Source organism: Carassius auratus, chromosome 41 (genome assembly GCF_003368295.1).
Source record: "Carassius auratus strain Wakin chromosome 41, ASM336829v1, whole genome shotgun sequence".
Taxonomy (NCBI): domain Eukaryota; kingdom Metazoa; phylum Chordata; class Actinopteri; order Cypriniformes; family Cyprinidae; genus Carassius; species Carassius auratus.
Window position 1 is genome coordinate 22,367,360 of NC_039283.1, and position 14,089 is coordinate 22,381,448.

Consider the following 14,089-nt stretch of genomic DNA (forward strand, 5'->3'; position numbering starts at 1 on the left):
TCTAGTTGTTTCCTACAAACCTAAACCTGTGAAATACTCCAGAATGTGCGGCCGTTTCTCTAAAGGCCTTGTCATTAAAATCTGGATCGAATCAAGCAATAAGGTTAAAGAAGCAGTGTACTGCAAATAATCATAGCTAAAGGTTACCGTTAAGAAAGACGCACAACATCAGCAGCCTCCTTCATTAGGACATAATGGCTTGATATGAATGTACCAATGAATAGATTTTAGAAAGGATCATACAAACAATACAAAGATAAAGTATCACAACACATCAATACAAAATTGTATACTGATGGGTACAATCCAAAAATAGCAACTGTTATGGAAACTATGCTATGTGCAATGAATAGGTTGTCATAGTTGTTGCCATGATGCATTTAATTTAGCTTTGATGGAATATGTATTAAATCAGCAACTGGAACCAGAACGATATATTTTGAAATGCTTATTATAAAGCAATGAAAAATAAAAGAAATGACCGTATCTGTTGCATCACTATTGCATCGGTTCTCAGAATTACTTGAAAAATACAGAAAACCATGTTCAAAAAGCCATGAATCTTTTGGTTTCTGCCCAGAGGCTCAACAAAAAAAAAAAACATTTACAGACACCAAAGTCTTTTGCAAATCCTGCAAGTGCCCAATCTCTTTTATCACAAACCTTTTATAGCTAATTATGAAAAAAAAAGAAAAGCCTGTGACAATCTCACCAAGGACAAAACATTTTCATAATTTCTAAATCTGACTGCAGTTAGGTTACGTCACAGTACTACATTCAAAAACCTTAAAATCTGATAAAATGAGAGATGAGTTTGTCCTCAAAGAAAGCTCTAAACTCAAGTAGTTTAAACTAATTGTGAAATCTGCACATCTGAGAACCTAAATGAGATCTAAATGAGAAAACAGTGAAAAGCATATCCGCAATCCAGGCCGCATGATGTAATAAAACAATAAGTCAATAGGAGGCAATGAATTACTATACTATAATAACAGATAAAACCATTGTAATGCAATTACTAGAATGGATTTTGGCCATTTTTAAACCTCTGTGTTATTTATTATTATTATTATTATTATTATGATCACAATGATTAACAGATACAATCATTGTAATTCACTTAATAGAATGTATTAATGCCATTATCAAATCTCAATATTTATTATTATTATTATTATAAATGATAATAATCATGTAACACCTATGCAGCTGTGGTGGAAAGAGTCATTCTGTCTGGATATTGCCATTCATTTCTTCAGGCAGCTGCAGTTGGAAGCAATTGTGACCAAAATAAGCCTTTGTCTCCATTTTCAGTGTATATCATGAGGTGATTTTGGTATTTGACAGCCCTTAGTCTAAACAGAGAAGGCATAAGATAGACTCTTAGAATTGAGGGTTATTTCTGAAGCGTCGTCAAGCACAGCCATTTGACATTCAGTTTTATAGACTGAGCACAAAACTCAATATCCTGAGACATGGATGGTGCAACTTATTTTCTTTTCTGACACAAGTACTACAGTATCAAGGCCACTATTCAAAGTCAATACTATTATTAAACACCATTTAGTGTAAAAAAAAAAAAAAAAGAAAAGAAAAAAAAAGAAGAGAAAAAAGCAATTACTGACAAATGGTAAAAACCTCTTTATGTTTTCCTTGCTTTGACGAGGAATCTACATGACTACAATAATTATCATTATCAGTGCTTAATACACAGCAGTTCTTATAACGAATAAATAATAAAATTACTAATTAGAAACACTTAGCATGTATAATTTTATATGAGGATGAATCCTCTCAAAACATCATCAGAATGGCTGTATCAATATTTAAGAATTGACCAGTTATAATTTCTTTCGTATAATCCAGCTCAAGCCATTAACTTTTTAAGAAAACCTGATTTAAACAAAACAAAAATACACTACACACACACAAAAAAATCAAATTAAATTTAATTAAAAACAATAACATTTAATTAAAAATAGGAAACATATCGTGCCAAATTTCTAAGGGACCACTTTTTTAACAGTTTTAAAGAATACAAAACACACACACAAACAAACAAATTAATAAATTAATTACAGTACATAAACATAGCCTGGGTATTGTAAAATATTGTTCTATAATCATGCAACTTCAAGATAAATATTCAGGGGACATTACATTAAAATCCACTTGGCTGGAAAAAACAAACTAAGCACTACTTAGTTTGAATGAGTATGAAACTCATGTAAAAGTGTAATGCTGCTGATTGTACCCTATCTGACCTGTTTAATCTGTCTTAATGAAGCAATTATATTTTTTAAAACATTACTAAATACACAGAGAATTAATTAGATTGTGAAAAGCAGAATAAAGTCAACAGAATTGCACTGAATAAAGTTTTAAAGGGTTTGAACATTCACAAGGGTTGACAAGAACAATGGACGCTTTAGTGTGGGTTTCTCGAAGGGAACCGCTGCAGGAATAGACCTTTCTGGAATAGAATTCACTAGAAATCAGTGTAAACTTGCTTTAAAGCCACTTTAAATAGGCGCCGCCCCAAAACGAACCCTCATGCTCCACCACGCACAATAACATCGCCCAAAAAATAATTTGGATGCATTATCTGCGCAACTAATTCCACTTTATTTTCACAGCGGGAAATCTCGTTTCATCCACCAATCACTCACCAATCACTGACCGCTGACACGGTGATGGCAACACACCTGTTGTCGCCTGCTATAAATTGATATAAGAAACAGCATTAACATCACACTGCGATCGGCGAGCGGAGAATAAAGGTCAGTCATACAAATTAACATCTAAACAAATATCATTCAAATAAGAATGTAAGCCAAAGACAGGACCCAGCTGCACCTGCGGCGATTTCAACACGTCGTTTCCAACCACCAGCCACCATAGAGACCTACGAGGGCTCAATCAATTTGTTTTGCCACTCGAGAAGTAGAACAGGGATGACAATACACCTCAATCTTATTTCTTCACACATAACCAGATGGCCAGAGAGGAATCTGAGTTGACAAGCTCCAAAGGCACATACAGCACAGCTCATCCAAGGCAGCTTCATCTTAGGGTTTCAAGTCTATAAAGGGATATGCATGCAAAGAGATTGAGGAAAAGGGTTTGGGCTTCCAGAAGGGTCACCGTAAGTCTGTGTAGCTCAAGTGATTGGATGCACAACCTTTAGCCAAGAAAGACAGAATAGGCTTGATTCATTAGTCCTCATCGGTAGGTAAGCTCTTTTAAACAACACTATACCTCCAAATGGAAAGTTTTGGCCTGGAATGACCTGGAAAGTGGAATGGAACATTATAAATCTGCTTGGCTCATGAATATTGAATGAATATTGGGTGATTCACTCAACACAAAGATGTTTTATCAGCTAAGAAGATCAGCACTTTTAGAGTTTCATCTCCCAATCTGATGTGCGCAGAAGTATTGGAACAGTTGCCTCACAGGTCTTTCTAAGAGTTCAGCTGTGTCCTTTTGCATTCATTCTTCAGATAAAAGCAGGGAATGTGTCTTATCAGTTATATGCATTGCTTCTAGCAATAGCATTCAATGATGTCACATACACAAACCAGGATGAAGATGAGGAAGCCGACTCTAAAAGAAAAGCAAGCAATTTGGATGCTAAAAGAAAAGAGGAAGTCAATTAGAACTGTAAACATGTAAATTCATGTAAACTTTCCCCAAAAGACTCACGACTGTATTCGATCAAAAGGGTGATTCTACTAAATACTGAGCAAAGGGTCTGAATACTTTAGGACGATGTGATATTTCAGTTTTTCTTTTTTAGTAAATCTGCAAAAATGTCAACAATTCTGTGTTTTTCTGTCAATATGGGGTGCTGTGTGTACATTAATGAGGAAAAAAATTAACTTGAATGATTTTAGCAAATGGCTGAAATATAACAGAGTGAAAAATTTAAAGGGGTCTGAATACTTTATATTATATATATATATATATATATATATATATATATATATATATATATATAATAAAAAATACATCATATATGATCTATTATATTAAACCAAAATGATTCTACTAAACGATTCTATAAAAAACTATAAAATAAAAATGTATTAACTAATATGTCAGTATAAATCATACAATATAAATATAACTATATCTAACAATTTAAAATTGTTTTTAAAACAAATTAAATATATAAAATGTCAATTATGATACAATGATTAAATATATACACAAAATAAAAATGTAAACAATAAAAATTTTATATTTAAAAATTATGAGACAGAACGATAGATTGACAGAACAATTGACAGAACGATAGAATATTAGATATAACAATAGAATGATAGACAGAAATATAATGATATAGAATGTTGGAACGATAAATAGAATGATAGACGGAACGATAGATAGAATGACAGACAATATGATAGAATGATAGATAGAACGATCTATAGAACAACCAGTGCATGAGTTTGTATAGGACAATCTGTTCATCAAAACAAGTATTCAGGAAACCTGTTCGAAAACAATAATTAAACTTGCAATGCTATTGAGTGGCACTAATAACACAATTCATTTTTGACAACATCTTAACGTTGATTTGAAAAATAACAGATTGAAATCAGCTACACAATCACTATAGCCCTCCAGACCTACAGTATGCTAACAAGCAGAGTGGGACGAGTGGGACGGGGCCGAGAGCCATGGGAATGGGTCAAGGCCGGTGGAGTAATTGGAAATGAGCGGCACCTGCACCACTCACCGGTCTCGAGTTCCACGGAGGAGCTCTGGAAGGATAAAAAGGAGGAGTTACGACAGTGAAGGACGAGAGAGGACCAGGCCTGGATTTGATTTTGTTTTTGTTTGTGCGCGGCAGTCGTCCGTGAGGGGCTGTCACGCTGTTTTGTGTTTAATTATTAAAGTTTAATTTGAAAGCTCGCCGTTTCTCGCCTCCTTCTTCCCATACTATGAAGGTTTTTATATTGTTACACATAGAAACCATTAGACATGGCTGTGGATCAATCACTTGCAGTCACACCCAGCTGGGGGTCATCTCTGGACCCACGCTCTTGTTTAAGACTGCTCATTACATCTGAAAACAAACTATTAGCCATGCTGTATGTTGCAATCGAATGCCAGTATTGATTAGTAGCAAGGCTAGTCGGTGGATGAGGCAACAGGGATCTCAACATGATGCAGGTTGATCAAAGCAGAGGAGATGGCCCTTTGAAGCCAAAGGAAAGGGCAAACCAAACAACTGTTTCTTTGACTTTACAATGTGTTAATCTTAATTTTAGCTATCCAAAACAACAATGGAATGTGCTCCAAAAAGCACTTTCTCAAGATTTACACATGAACATATGAGATCACATGACCAATCAAAGACCAATCCACTTTATTTTGCAAACCTATTAGGTGATTCTGAATAAATAAGTCATGGCTGAATGCAAATAGAGCATTTCCTCAATAGCCTTAGTCACTGAAAACTTTCACATGATGCATTCATGTTAACCGGCATAAAAACCCGTGAAACACACAAAAAGAGTGTACTTAACCCTTAAAATGATACACACATTTTAAAGGGGGGGTGAAATGCTCGTTTTCACTCAATATCCTGCTAATCTTGAGTACCTATAGAGTAGTACTGCATCCTTCATAACTCCAAAAAGTCTTTAGTTTTATTATATTCATAAGAGAAAGATAGTCTGTACCGATTTTTCCCGGAAAAATACGACCGGCTGGAGGCGTGACGTGTGGGCGGAGCTAAAGAATCACGAGCGCCAGTAGGCTTTTTCGTTGAGAGCGTTTGGAAACTGTGACAGAGATCCAGAGGCTGAAATTTAACAAGAGCAGCATCAGCAACAACGTCTCTATGTGGTATGTACTGAAACTCTATATATTTGCTTAGCAAAGTTCCACTTTGTCGTCTTTTTTTTTTTTTTTTTTTTTAAGCTGTACATGTGGAAAGTGCAGTTTGATGACAACATCGCATGTTGTTTACTTGATGTGCTTTTGCGCCGATAGCTAAGTTAACAACACAGAGATATTTGAAGCAGCTTTACTCACCGCATGTGGTTCCAACACACGATCGTGACCCTTTTTCGTTGGGATTGCATTATCCTTAAGAAATAAACGATACGCAAATCCGGCATCAAACTGGGCCTTGTTTGTCAAACAAGCATCTTCGAAATGCAGAGAACAAACAAAAACACTTGCACAACTCCGTTGATGCTCTGTAAAAATAAACACCGTCCACTGGTCCCTTAATGCTGTTTCTCTTTTGGTAATCTGTGCAGGGTTGTCTTGCCCTGGCAACCGAAAATACACTTCTTTTGTGAAATTTCGCGACACTCTCGCTCTGATCAGTGAAGTCTGTTGTGCTCTCAGTGCTCTGTTATACGGGAGAGCGCGCTCTTCCGGCAGAAGTGCCTCAGGACCCATATAAGGAAATTCCGCTCCATCTAACGTCACACAGAGCCATACTCGAAAAAAACTTTCCGAAACTTGTGACAAACCGGAAGGAGTATTTTTGGAATAGAAATACTCCTTCAAACATTCAACTTAATTTTTGAAACTTTGTCCATGTTTAGCATGGGAATCCAACTCTTTAACAGTGTAAAAAACTCAGTATGCATGAAATAGAATTTCACCCCCCCTTTAAGCATGCTAAATAATCAATATAATCAAAACTTTGCTGAATGACCTGTTGTACACAATCTGCTACATGCCTTCTGTCGTCTGATTGATAACTTATACTTCTTAGCAAGTAAAAGTCCTTTTAGAATAATTGTAAAAAACATCTACATTCAGGTTATGGGTCATGCATCTTTTTGTGGAGTAACTAATACGGATCTATATTAAATAATCTAAAAATAACGTGATAGTATATTGCTAGTAATGTTTCAAGATGAACACTCCCTGGACTGAAGCAACTTAGATTTACTTGGATTACTTAGATTTACATTTTATAGGAAAATCATGTTAAAATGTATCAAATATGATCTTCAGGCTTTTGATGAAAATTCATTTGATCATCTCTCAGTCATCACTGTATTACATTGCATTATATGGTTTTGAAACTACAGAGCATTGATCATAAAACTAAGTATTTCATATAATCAAGACATTTTATTAAATATAGAGTGACAACTGATATTTATATACTGTAATAAAGATCACATTGATTTAGAAGTTACAGTTTGAGCCTCTAAATAGAACGCTGTTTTTTCCTTCCCGAGTATGAGCTCCATATTTTCCTACATCATGCTATACAGTATGAGCCATGACATCATGGTATAAGATACTCAAAATACGGTACTCAACAAAAACACATAAACAAATTTTTTTTTGTTTGTTTTTAAGGGGAGGGGTGTTGTTGTCTAAAGATTGAAGATTCCTTTTTTTTTTTTCAAATGTAATAAAAATTAAGTGGCTTGCAAAGATATGTTTCCTTTTTTTCCAACTCATGACCCCATTTCTACTGGAAATTAAGTACTGTAGACATTAACTATGTGCCTGTTTTTTGGGTAAAGCTCACTTGATTTTGTCATTGGACATTAAATGTCACATTAAGGTGCTTTGGACTTTTCTTAGGAGGTGAATTTATAAAGTGCTGCTTGTTTAATCACTGACTGGGCAGCTGGGTTTTCTTTTTTGACACAGCAAAAAAACTATCTGGACACTTTCTGTTTAGTGAAACATCATAATAAATCTGGTGAAAGTGGTTGCTTTGCTAGGACACATGTTTGAACTTGACTTTGAAAGTCATTGCATGCATTATTAAATCGAAGATGCCACTTGCATTGATATTTTGTTGTGTCATCACATTAAGGCACTAAAAGAGATGTAATTTCCATCATCATTTCCTCAACATTAGGTGGTTCTAAACCTGTATGGTTGCCTGAATATCTTCTTAATATTTAGGTGAACTGTCCCTTTAAGGATCATAATATACTGGTTTATGCTTCATGTCTAACCGACAAAGATTTCCTAAATCGAAGACACTTCAAAGATATGTGCAATATATGTGGATTAAGTTCACTTAGAAGTCAACCACTAACCCAGTGATCAAAGGTAATCTGTTCTGACAGAAACCAATCGCTTGACAAGAAGCAGATGACGTATGACGTAACTGGAATTGAAAGCACTGAATTATTGAAGCGAGCACATACAATACAAATTTCAGCAATACATCGCCTGTAACTTAACCAGTGGGTCTTTCCAGGAGCATTGAAGGAAAACTCCCAGAAACAAATAATCAGACTTCATCAGTGTTAATTACCACAAGCCCCACAAGTGACTTTACTGCTGGCTCTGATTTGGTTAATAAACGAGAGAGCTCTCCTGATGTGCTGCTGAATAATTACGATTGCCCAGGTCTGCCATCTGTTATTCGATTTGTGAGAAAATGCCTGCTTTCCAAGAACAGGGATTCCTTGACAAAAGAGGCAAGAGCCACGGTTTGAGTAATGAACTTAAGCAGTGTTTGTCAATCAAGCCATTCTCCGGTGAATCCTGTGAAGCGCCGCCTGATAACCAAACAGAAGGGGTGTGCAACTGAGCGAGACTTTTGAAAGCTTCTTAAAATAATAAACTGTACCACAAAGGAAAGACTTTTGAAAAAACAATGTCAGTAGATAAACGTGTGGGGAAACTCAATAGGCAGGTAGGAGATGGATGGGAAATAAGTGGATAGACAATATCACTATTACTATTACTGTCACTCATATAGGATTAGGGATTTGTTTGGAGATTTTCCCTACATGGTTTATGTTAAAAACATGAATGACACCTAAACTAATGTGCTTTGCCAATGCAAACAGGACTTTTTCAAAAGCAATAGAACAACTGTCATCTAGTGGATGATCAAAAAAGGTGAAAAGAAATGTCTAGCACATAGCTTAAAAATTCAAATAACAGAAGCTTTGACAAAAAGGTGACATTTCATAAAATGCTAAACCTCACATCGCAGCCTTATAAATGATTATGCATGTCATGTATAACAACGGCTGACACAAACTGATTAAAAATGCTAATTCAATGTCACAACCACAAATGTTGCCAAAAGACAACAAGTTAGCATGCATGAAAACTCACCAACCACTTAGCAACACCTTAAAAGCATGGCTGCAAAGAAAATGGTAAAGAATAAAGATTATTTAAGATGTCTATATATATAAATTATCAAAAAAGGATTAAAAATGTTAAAAAAAATAAAATAAAAAATAATGCTTAAATTACTCACTGAAGTAAAAAAAAGTCCTTAAATGTTCAGTGCTTAAACTCAAGTTACACAGATTAAAAAAGATAAAATCAACAAATAAATAAAATACATGAATATGTTAAATAAATGCAGACACTGATGTTTAAATAAATAAATGCAAATAATGATGTTTAGATAAATAAATAACTAAATTAACATTTATATGTTTTAACGAATAATCAAAACTCTGATGTTTAAATAAACTCAAATATTAAGGTTTAAATAAGACCTTGATGTGTTTAAATAAATAAATAATAAAAAATAAACAATTAAACAATGCTGTTTAAATAAATCGAAACATTAAACGTGCTGTATGTAAGTTTTAGACACTAAAGCATAAAAATACCATAATATGTGTGCAGATAATTAAGAAACATGCAAATTTAGCGTACTTGTTTATTTGAAAAACATAATTATGTCAGTTATTCTCCTTTGAAAATGTGAGTTCTGGGCTGGAATATTGGTCTCTGTTTTGATTTTTGAAACCTGCCCACTGCAAGTTTACCCAATTGTATTTTGGCACCCCGTGTTGCCAGTTGGCGGAAAACACAGCACATTTAATTTCATTCATCATCAAGTCGTTCACTCGTTCCTGTTGATGTCATCAATCTGGTAACTTGCATGTTCATCAAGTCTGAAGAAGAGGGGCCGGGTGTAAAAAAGCCTTTCCAATATTTAAATTTTTGGACTGCAATACCTAGTTCAACCACTCGGTGTCAATCCTACATACAGCACCTTTAAAGGGGTCATAATCTGAGAAATAAACTTTCCCTGGTTCTTTTGACATATAACAGGTCAATGTACCAAAAAAAACATTGTGTAAGTTTCAAAACTCAAACCCCTTTATTTACTTTAAAAATGGCTTTTATTGAAACAAAGCTCAGAATAAAACGACTCGTTTTGGAATGTGTCACTTTAAGAGTAACAGTGTGGCTAAGCCCCGCCTCCACAAGAGAAGATCAACTCCTGCTTCTACATCACTGCCTAATGGCTAATGGCACTTAAATTAGTGAAGAAAACATATCATGAGCATACATTTAAAGTTACCACATAATAGACTCTTAAAACACTGCAGCATCTTCTGCTCAAAATAAACTCCAGTTTGCATCTGAACATGAAATTAAAGCAATTATGAGCACTGCAGAAACTGAGCACATGTAAGATCTGAACTACATCACATCCTCCACAGTCAATCACTGGTTTAAGTGGAAACACAGGCATCTTCGGGACAACCAAAGAATACATTTTGATGTACCCTCTTCTTGTTTCGACCCTGTCATTTATTAGTTTTTGACAGTTTATAGTAACCAGATGTCAAGCTTCAAAAAGTAACAAAAAACTATAGTCCATATGACTTTGTGTACAGCATCCAAGTTTTTTGAAGTCAGTGAATAGGTTTCTGAGGCAAACAAATCCAAATCTTACCATGCAATTTTTAAAAAATTGCCCCAAAAACTACAAAATTCACAAAAATCACAAATAATTACAAAGAAACTGCAAGGAGCACTTTGAAAGAAGCATGACATTTCCAAGTAGAAATACTGAAAAGTTTTTGTTTTGTTTTTTCTAAATGGACTCCAAAAATCTTTCCAATAAACTCATTTTACAGTGGTTTGGAGAAGCAATCTTGGTTTGGTGTTAGTGAAGTCAAATCTGGGATTACGTACCATTTTTTAATCTGAAATCAATGCAAATTGCATTTGAGATCATTGTCAGAGCAATGGGTTGTGTTCTAAGTTTTGTTCTTTTAGTCTTCAAACTAAATGTGCTTAAAGATCCTTTAAAAAATCTGGTTACAAAACAGCAGCATGAGGGTAAGTAAACAATTACTGGACTACACAAATGTTAAGATGTCTGCTCATTTTGGAAAACAAAGCCAAGCACTAGATGAAAAAAAAAAAAAATTAAAGGAACCATGCAGATTTAAAAGAAAATGAATTGTTGTTCCAGCCCTGTAAACTCAGTTTCATAGGTGACCACAACTGTCAGACTTCAAAGACACCAAAAAAGTACCATAAAATAATCCATATGACTTGTGCACTAAACTTTCTGAAGACATACGATAATCTTGTGAGACAAAAGACCAATTCTTACCATGTATTGAATTTTTTTTTTTAAACGAAGTTCTCTCAGAAATTGCAAGTAATTTTCAAGAACAAAGAAACTGCAAATAACACATTGAATTAAACGTGAAATTTTGAAGTACACTGTAGTATTTTATTATTTTTTTTTTTTGCAATACACATTTCATATTTCAGTGATTTTGAGAATCAGTGTTGTCAAAGCTGACATGACGTGTGCCATTTTTGAAAAAAAAAAAATGTCTAACTTTTTGTTCATTATGGGACAAGATTTTGCCTAAAGATTCTTCAAAAAAAAAAATCCCATTTGGTTTGTCTGACAGCATAAGGGTGAGTAAACAATGACTGAACTATTTCCAGTACCCAAACTTTAAGCTTTCTGCTCTTTTTGGACAACAAGACCAAAGCACTAGAGATCAAGGACATCCTCCAAGTGAGTGAATGTAAGCACCATGCAGATTCTCAAACTCAAAACCACCAGACCATCTACACCACAACCAACCAAGTGGGACCTAAATCAATAGTTTCAAATGAGATGAAAAGTTATTTTATTGGCCTTACACACTGCCCAATTTTCTAAGCGCCTCTTATTAAAAATTCATCAAGAAGGCCTTGAAGGCAGCGCAGTGCTGTTTGTATGGCCCGTGATATTACATGAGAAATAACTTCAAAGCCACTGCATATACCCGTGGCCTTGTCTCATCGCTGGAGCACTGTTGATAGAAGAAAACCCCTAAATATGTGCATTCATGTAAAAAGCACCATTATTTACCAACTTGACATTATGATGAATTGAGCAGATCTCAGAGCTTGAACTATAGTAATCAGGCTTTCTGTCTAATGGCATTTCTGTCCCAATAATGTATGACATTTACCTACACCGGGAGGGAAATGTAATGAGGACAATGCTGTTGTTTGGCACATGAACGTATGCAAGAAAGCAAAAAAATAATAATACAAGGGAGGTTAATGTTGTGCTATGGCAGCACAACTTCATTCTGTGATTTCCATTACATTCCATTAGACTGAGTCTCTAAGCACTAACAGATACGAGGGAACGCTGCATGCGGTAAAAGGTGTTTGCTGAAAGTAAAAAATTGTTTTAATAAAAATCTAATTTAAACAGCACCTTGGGGGATTTTTATTCTCATCAGTTTCAAGTCATGTCAAATGTGACTCACGTTGACTGCAAAACAAAAAGATGGATTTTAGTTTTCAAGAGTAGCTTTGCAATAAAAATAAATGGATCAATCACCAGATCTGGTTGTTATTTAATTCATACCACACCATCTCAACTATGACATCTTATATCCTGGACAGATTCTTTATTTTTCACAAGTCACTACCTTTACCCTATGAGTCGCTGTATGTGACAAATGGTTCTGGTGGGCAGTTATGAGCTATTTCGATGTCACTCTGTGAGGTTAGTCTGCCATTTATAAATCTAATGCATAAACATAAGAACAGCAATCAATCATGCCTGCTGTCCAGTACAACAAGACCCATGCAACCTGTGCTTTTCATTCAAGTAAAGCCCTGCAAAAATCCTGAACTGTGCAGGTCATTATTTATTTTTTACTCTAGAAATATATATATTGCCTCGTTAAATATAAATTTTTGGGGGGAAAATTACAACATTTTAAAGTGACGTTATATCAGTAATGCAACAATGTACAGGGACAGAAGGAGAGAGAGAAAGAGAGAGAGAGAGATTTTAAGCAGTGCTTTTCACTTCCATAGCGATAGATAGATAGATAGATAGATAGATAGATAGATAGATAGATAGATAGATAGATAGATAGATAGATAGATAGATAGATAGATAGATAGATAGATGTTAACATTACTTTTATTCACTTCCATACAGCTATCTGTAGGATCGGATTAGAAATGATGCTCTAATGAAATGCGATGAAAACGATGAATTTTTTGAGAAAACGAATGTCTTGAAACGGGACAAAATAAATGCGATTTATCCTGATCCGTGTCCTGTGATAAAGGAATCGACTAACGCATAAAATGTTTTTCGAATGTGATAGTTAGTTACATAGGCATGTGAACACACGTATGTTCAGTATTATAAAGACACAACTGAGGCTCTGTAAACTCCTGCCTATGTTTTTGCGTTTTTGCATCTCGTCCAGACACCTGAAGCCCTTCACAGTCTCACAAACCAACCGACAGCAGCACTTACCATGCACACACGACAGTATACAGCAGAACACTATATTCCCAATGATAAATCCAGTTTTAATCGTCATCGTGGTAGCGTGAGCGCATCTGATACATCCTCTATGTGAAAGCACTAGAAATCCTCGCCATCCCTCATCATCAGCTGCTTTTTATTCTCAAGTGTCCGGCAGAAACGGATATTCCTCGCGCTGGAGAAGAGACTGATCGCTGGAGTCCTTCAGCGCTGGATGTATGAGGAGACCAGCAGCAGCAACCTTGACGAGGACTCAACCATTTCGCCAACAGGGGCACAAAGTATTCTCTGTACTCCTCATACGACTCTCCTCACTTACAGAGCAGCGCATGCTGCTTTCAGTGCCTCTCTAATGAACGCATGCATTCGTATGCACATTGCATTTCACAAAGAGTTGTCAAATGCTCGCGCGTAACTGATTTAAATGTTGCCGATGCATCAGCCAAAAGTAACGCCGTTTTAAAAAGTGAATGCATGCAGTCGGCGACATCAGTGCATCATCACTGATCACTATATGCAGTGTGAAATATATTAAAAAAATAAAATTGGATTGACGAA

At 35.3% G+C, this 14,089-nt stretch overlaps 1 protein-coding gene across 3 annotated transcripts in view; it reads right to left on the minus strand.

Annotated features, from left to right (window-relative positions):
• LOC113059293 (CUB and sushi domain-containing protein 3-like) overlaps window positions 1-13,867 on the minus strand; it is a 215,314-nt gene extending 201,447 nt beyond the window's left edge. For all 3 annotated transcript variants that reach the window (XM_026227680.1, XM_026227681.1, XM_026227679.1), the window contains exon 1: window positions 13,520-13,867. In XM_026227680.1, the coding sequence (XP_026083465.1) occupies window positions 13,520-13,586 (67 nt within the window). In that variant the 5' untranslated portion in view covers window positions 13,587-13,867. The remainder of the gene's footprint in view (window positions 1-13,519) is intronic.
• Window positions 13,868-14,089: the final 222 nt, after the last annotated feature.